General features: G+C 40.8%; 2 protein-coding genes across 2 annotated transcripts; both read left to right on the forward strand.

Annotated features, from left to right (window-relative positions):
- The first annotated feature begins 955 nt into the window (after window positions 1–955).
- On the forward strand, window positions 956–2,419 carry LOC128984497 (jerky protein homolog-like). The gene has a single exon (XM_054403826.1). The coding sequence runs from the start codon at window positions 956–958 to the stop codon at window positions 2,417–2,419; it is 1,464 nt and encodes a 487-aa protein (XP_054259801.1).
- Window positions 2,420–3,825: 1,406 nt separating this feature from the next.
- Window positions 3,826–6,813, forward strand: LOC128984498 (zinc finger MYM-type protein 1-like). The gene is made up of 3 exons (XM_054403827.1): window positions 3,826–4,003; window positions 4,136–5,678; window positions 6,573–6,813. The coding sequence occupies exons 1-3, from the start codon at window positions 3,826–3,828 to the stop codon at window positions 6,811–6,813; spliced, it is 1,962 nt and encodes a 653-aa protein (XP_054259802.1).
- Window positions 6,814–7,616: the final 803 nt, after the last annotated feature.

Here is a 7,616-nt window from a genome sequence, read left to right on the forward strand (position 1 = left end):
CAAGTTGATACATGCGAACTTCTATTAACTGTGCTTACAGAAAAGGTTAATATTCTTGTGAAAATGTATCCCAAACGTACCCAGAAATAGGTGTGAAAGTCCAGAGAGGAAGTTCACTGTCGCGGGTACTTCGGTACTCTGCGGGACATTGTCCCAAAACGTTGGCACCCCCTCACCCTACTTCAAAAGACAAAAAGAAGACTTAGTTCCTACCATCACTGGCCAACCCTACCTTTCCGAGGTCGCGGCTATCCACGAACTCCGGGTAACCCTGAAGAACTAGGGCAATAAAAATCCCGTGACACGGCCAACCAGGGGCGGCTCCAGAGGGTAGGCCAGGTAGGCCCGGGCCTACCCAAAATTTGGGTTAATATTATAAAATTATAATTAGGCCTAAATAAAGAAATGATATTTAATAAGGAAAGATAGGTACAGTGCAGTCCGGCTAATCCGAACTAATTGGGACCGAACCCCGTTCGGATTAGCTGATTGTTCGGATTAGCCGAAATAACGTAAATAATCAAGATGGAAGCAATTTTAAGGGGTCGTAGTGTCGTAATATGAACGAGCAATACACAAAAACCAATTTTAATAGTCCATTTACTACAACAAAATTAAAAAAAAAACAACAGTTAAACTTAAATAAGCGCATCAGTTGTGCAATATCTAGCGTGTCAACAATCAACTAGCGTAGAGCGATATGAACGGGTGGGCAGACGTGTATGATGTGACGATAATGCGTGCGGACTGTACGTCGGCACGCACTGCTTACCGAGACTGTACACAGTAGCCTACACGTCTGCCCCGTTCTGCCCCCCTCCCCTCACCAATACACCTAGCTTAATTGTCAGAATCGCAACACAACAACACCTTGATCTAGTCTGCTTTTGTTTACGTAGTGCGGTCAGTCACCTGTGGATTTGCGTGTGTACGGGTTTTTAGTGTGATAAGTGCAATGTCTAACAAACGTAAACATAACACTTTGACTCTTAAAGATAAGCTGGAAACTTTAAAACGTTTGGATAATGGTGAAAGTGTGACTAAACTAGCGAAAGAGCTGAACGTTGGCAAAGCTACAATTTGCGACTGGAAAAAAAACCGTGCGAAACTTCAACAATATTGCACAACGTCTTCAGAGGTAACCCTTGAAAATCGGCAAACGGCGCGACAGTCGCAGTATGATAAAGTTGACGAAGCGCTTTTTCTGTGGTTCTCGCAAGAAAGGGAAAGGGGAACCCCTTTAAGTGGACCTATCGTTCAAGAAAAGGCAATTCAGTTGAACAATCTGTTAAATGGCGACAGTTCCTTCACAGCCAGCACCGGTTGGTTTGACCGGTGGAAAAAACGTCATGGTATTCGGCAGCTAACTGTCACCGGTGAACAACTTTCCTCAGATCAGGCTGCAGCGCAGGAATACCTTGCTTCATTTGACAATTTAATAAGCGAAGGAAATTATTCCCCCCAACAGATATATAACGCCGACGAAACCGGCCTAAATTTTAGAGCACTGCCAACTAAAAGCTTGGCCTCTAAATCAGAAAGTCGTGCTCCTGGTTTTAAAATGTGTAAGGACCGAGTAACCATTATGGCTTGTTCCAATGCTGCTGGTAACCATAAGCTTCCTCTTATGATGATAGGCAAAGCTGCTAAGCCTCGAGCCTTCAAGCATATAAACATGAAGTCACTTCCAGTGTATTACAGGAACCAGAAGAGAGGCTGGATGGACGGGAAACTGTTTAAAGAATGGTTCCATGACCAATTCGTACCATCTGTTAAACGGTTTAGCCAAGAAAATGACATTCCCCCACGTGCTATTCTTTTGCTAGATAATGCACCGTCCCACCCAGATGTCGACGAACTAACATGTGGCGAAATAAAGGCAGCCTTTTTACCTCCAAATGTGACGCCATTATTGCAACCAATGGACCAGGGGGTTTTGCAGGCTCTGAAGCTTAAGTATCGCAAACACTTTTTAAAGTCCCTAATTGAAGATGATACAATTCCCTTGGTTCAAAAAATTAAACAAACGAACGTAAAGGATGTTGTGTATTGGGCAGCTGAATCTTGGGAAAATGTGACAACTGGGGCGATAAGAAAATCGTGGAAAAAGTTGTGGAAATCGTTAGATTTTGAAGAAACCCCTACCGAAAATGACCCAGTTAACTTATTACCAATGATTCGAAACATTCCCGGCTGTGAAAACGCGGAAGAAGAGGACGTGGATGAATGGATGGCGGCAGACGGTACTAGTGCAGAGACTCAGACTGACGATGACATCGTAGCAGCAGTGACGCAAGATCATGTTCAGGGAGACGAGGGGGAGGGTAGTGATGACGAGCCAGGGGGCGGGGGAGGAGAGGAGAAAGTGACTCACAATGAGGCAGCTGCAGCGCTTGACCTTGCCCTTCGCTGTTGTTAGAACAACAGTCTACTGCCACGCCTGCAGACGTGATGTTCATGAGAAAATGGCGGAACTACGCGGCAAAAAACAGACTTACTAAACTGCAGCAAATGACAATGCGGGACTTCATGTCCAATAACAAGTAGGCCTAACCAAAGTTAATTTTTCAGTACGGTATGTGCAATATTTCTTACAAAATAATTCTTTGTTTTATTTGTTTTTTATTACGATTTGTAAATTTAAACTTTACGTAATAAACAAACCATTGTATTCCTTAATTGATTACTCTGTTTATACTTCATTTCAAGATGTTTTACCTTTCCCATTGTATTTTATATAGTGCAAATTTATTAAAATTAATATCGGGAACGTGTTCGGATTAAGCGGACGTTCGGATTAACCGTGTTCGGATTAGCGGGACTCAAGTGTACTTGCAATTGTCAAGTGAGTTATAATAGCTACGAGTGATTTAGTTAAAATTTTAAACTGCGTTAGTTTATGCTCCTGACTGGCCAATGGCGACTGCTCGACGCTCGTTCGTGTACTGCGTACTGTACTCGCTGTTGATGGTGTCTGAGTCTGACGCCAGACTGCTCCCGCTCTCGCACTCACACAAAACAACACACTGACTAGTGACTACAGAGACACGCAGCCGCTGCCCGCCAGGGGCGCCACTGTCAGTGTCACTCAGTAGTACTCGATGACAGCGAACAACAAACTTAACCTATATGTTGCCGTAACACACAAGTTAATCGTTATTCTGCTCTTCGAACTTTGTTCTTATATTGTTTTTGTGCACATTCGTTTATTAAATAGTGTTTTGTGTTCTAAACTCAAAGTTCTGTGCCATGGAAAAGTTTTTAGTGAAATTTAAAAAGGCTTTATCTTCATCAAAGACGAACAATGAACAGTCCATTAGGCCTACATGTGATGATGATGGTGAGTCTTCCAGCACTAGTTCCAATGTTGAAAAGTCAGTTTTAGAATTAGATGACAATGACACAAATCTGCCTATATGTAAAAAGTTAAAAGTAGATGAACCGTCCATTTCGACTAGTAACCAAATTAGAGGTCCACTAGATCTTAGTGCATGTGCTTCTGACGGACCCAAACAACCGATGCTTAACTTCCCTAGGCGAAATATATCAGGAAAGCAAAGGTCTTTCCAGAGCTTTTGGTATTCTCAATATTCCTGGATAGAATACTCAATTGAAAATGATGCAGTATTTTGTTTTTTTTGTCGACATTTTTCTATTCTCAGAAAGGAAGTTCTTACTTCAGCCGGATATAATGACTGGAAAAATATAATGAAAATGGCAGAAAAACATGAAAACTCTAATGCCCACAAGCTTTGTTTAACAAAGTACAAGGGATGGCTGGATTCTCAAAAAACTGGTGCTGTTTCAGTTAAAATCAATGAACAAATGGCCCAAACAGTAGAAAAAAATAGAGAAACTCTGAAGACACTTGTAAGAAGTGCATTGTTCTGTGCCCGCCAAGGCATTGCACTGAGAGGACACAGGGAGGTACAACCTGGGAAAGCTCATGAAGATCCAGATGACAGTGATGACTCAAACGATTTATTGGAAGACCGCCCCGAAAGTATGAATCATGGAAATTTTCAAGAATTGGTCAATTTGCTTTGTATGGAAAATAGCCAGTTCAATAGTAATTTAAAAAACCTTCCTGGAAATGCCAAATATACCTCTAAGACTATCCAAAATGACCTTTTAGATGCAGCCTCAAATGTAGTCACTCGCAGCATTGTTAATGAGATTAAGTCTAGCAACATATACAGCATTATAGTTGACGAAGCTCGAGATGAAGGAAAAAAAGAGCAAATGTCTATCTGTTGCCGTTACATACATCAGGCTAAGATAAAAGAGAGGTTTCTTGGGTTTGTTGAGTTACAAGAGCTCACAGCTGAATCTTTAGCGATCAAGATATTAAGTTTCTTGGAATCAAATGGTCTAGATATTAAGAATTGTGTAAGCCAGTCGTTTGATGGAGCATCTGCCATGTCGGGAAAACTTAATGGAGTGCAGACATTAATCAGAGAAATGGCAAAAAATCCTTGTCCTTACGTCCATTGCCATGCACATAGACTCAACTTGGTCTTGGTTGACGTAGCCAAGAATGTGCAAATAGTTAGGGAAACAATTGGCCTATTAGAAGCAATCTATGCATTCCAATCCAGCTCCACACTACGTCATAAACTCTTCATTTTCTTCAAAGAGACTAAAACAGGCAAAAAATCAATTACAGTACCTCAACACAGCGATACAAGATGGGTAGCAAAGTATAAAGGAGTAGAGTTCTTTAAGAACAATCTTGACTCTGTCATTAATGCTTTGAAAAAATGTACAGAAAGTTCAAAGCCAAGAGAAGCTGCTGAGGCTCGGGGCCTCTTGATCCAAATACAATCGTTTAACGTGACTTTCACTCTAGTTAGCCTTGAAGGTGTCTTAAAAATTGTGAATATCCTCTCAAAACAACTTCAGTCCTCGACCATAGATGTTGGCAAGTGCCGAAAGCTCGTAAAAGCAACAAGAGATCAGTTAGAGGAGTTGAGATCTGACGCAAAATTTGAATCCTTTTTTCAAGAAACTGCACAATTGTGCAATGATTGTGAAATCGATCATGCAAGGGCAAGAGACACTGGCCGCCGTAAACAGAATCCAACAGCAAGCCTGGAAGATTATTTCGTCATGGAGACTACTGGGAAGGGACGATACACACAGAAAGAAAATCCTAAGACAACATTGAAAGCAGAGTATTTTCATATTCTTGATAATATGATATGTGAAATGGACAAACGGTTTGCCGAAAATGACATTTCAATTGCTTGTATTTCAGCCTGTAACCCAAAGTCACACGATGTTTTAGACCCAAAAGTGTTGTGTAACTTCTCAGAGCTGCACGGGAAAGACTGTGACTTCACTTCTACCTTGAAAGTGCAATGTGATTTAGGTAAAACAATGTTCAAAGACTCTAAAAGTAGCATGGACGTGTTGAATGATTTATCCAACTTCCCATCTTTCGATGAACTAAAACAAGTAATGACGATCGTGTTGACAATGCCCGTCTCCACAGCTACTGCTGAAAGGTCATTTTCTACTATGAGGAGAATTAAATCAAACTTAAGGGCTACAATGATGGGGAGGAGACTACACAGTTTGGGAGTGTTATCTATTGAAAAGGAAGCAAGTTTAGAACTTCTGAACAACCCTGATCCTGTAATTGATGAATTTGCTTCTCAGAAAGGCAGAAGATTGCAGTTTGTAATGAAATAAATAGTTTGTTTGAATAATGATCACACAAATTATTTACTTATCAGGCGAGCTGAATTCTGAACTGAGTGTTATTACTATGTTGTATAATCAGGGGTGGCTCCAGGAATATTTTTTTGGGTAGGCCAAACACAGGGACAAGACCGGGGGGTCTGGGGGTATGGAAAACCCCCCAGGAAAAAGGGGGGGTCCGGGGGTCCTCCCCCAGAAAATTTTTGAAAATTAGACCTGTAAAATCGAGTTTTTAGGCCATTTAGAGACATAATTAAGAGATTTTTTAGTTGTATATAAAATGTTAATTGTAAAAAAAATCACATTTTAAGGTCCGCTATCAAAAGGTACTTAGAAAAAATTAGTAAATTTGTATATTTTATTATTGCTTTGGGAATTATTGACATATGTTTGTTAATAAGTTATTGCGGAGCCCTTTTGACGGATCTGCACCAAACTTCACACAAACCACCCTTGAATAATAATCCTAATTAAGCATAATGGATTATGCTTAATAATGCCTGAAAGTGTCATTACAATCTGTCGAGCGGTTTCGGAGTCCATAAAGGACAAACATACAAACATACATTGGATTTTATATATTTTATTAGTATCTAGGTTTTTTTTTAATGGTTTGAAAATTGCATTTAATATTTTGTTTATCGTTATGTATGGATGCCAATTTTGTTAGTTTAAAAAATATTTAGAGAAATACACTATGATAGTTGAAAAACGGTGGTTTTTAAAGAAAACACTTATTGCCTATAACAGTCACATATCTATTACTAGCATTAATAATATTTTAATCAAAATTAATTATACAACATAGTAATAACACTCATAGACACTCATAACACTCATATCCATGACCCGTGGGGTCATGGATACAGATGCCTGACAGGTAGGGCTAAAGTGGATCAGGTGCTGACGGGACTCTGTGTACCAAGGCGCACTCCTCTGACTTCGGTCGAGGAGGTGGCCGAAGCCTTGGTGCGGCAACTCCTCCCTGACGACGACCCGGCTCTCGATACCGAGGCCCAGGCTCGTGTAAGGGATAGGGTTGCTGCAGACGCACAGGGGGTACCGGTGCCGCCTTTCACTGAAGCAGAACTTGCCTCCAGTCTCGCATGAAAGTGAGTGGAAGGGGAGAGTAATGTAGACTGGATAGTTACAGTTGTTTTTTGCAAAAGGAGAGGGAAAAAGGAAAGGAAAGCGAGAGAGGAGAGACTGGCGAAAATGGGCCGAGAAGGCTCGAGGCCAGATAAAGGAAGAACAGGGGTTATACCCCATCGACTGTCCCTATTAACTAACCATCATATCTATGGTTTGCACACATGGTAAACCGGAATGTGAAGAAAACACAACACAGACTTTCAGACTAGATGATACAGAACTTGGTGCTTTGAAAGCAAAACTTCTCGACAGCGTCACCGACCCACCTGGATTAAGAGATGTCAAGAAGCGTGCGCAAGATCACCTACCAAAATGTTCCTTTCACAAGAGATGTGAAAATCCACTACATCAAAGCAGGACCAGGATGTGGTAAATCTTAAATTATTCGAAAACTGGCAAAAGAAAATGATCTTGTTCTCGCACCATTCACAAAACTAAAACAGATTATGAAAAGTTGACAAACGACCAAGGGGTTACTTACGATCTGACATTTAAGACGACACACAGAGCAATGGAAACAAAAGGGTTTTGTAGATTCTTTGATGATGAGTTTACATCTTTTCCGTACGAGTACTTAGCAAGTGTTGCTTTCAACAACGCTGCTGAAGAGATTTTCTTGGTAGGTGACGAAAAACAAACAAAAATAATTGAACCGGATGAAGGTGTATACATAGGAAACAAGATTGATCTGAGTCAGTTATACACACACGAACTTTTAGTGAACTTTAGAAATCCACCAGACACTGTAGCTCTCCTCAACA

The sequence above is a fragment of the Macrosteles quadrilineatus genome, unplaced genomic scaffold (genome assembly GCF_028750875.1).
Source record: "Macrosteles quadrilineatus isolate MER2022 unplaced genomic scaffold, UCM_ALF_1.0 Scaffold_2__2_contigs__length_208266976, whole genome shotgun sequence".
Classification (NCBI taxonomy): Eukaryota; Metazoa; Arthropoda; class Insecta; order Hemiptera; family Cicadellidae; genus Macrosteles; species Macrosteles quadrilineatus.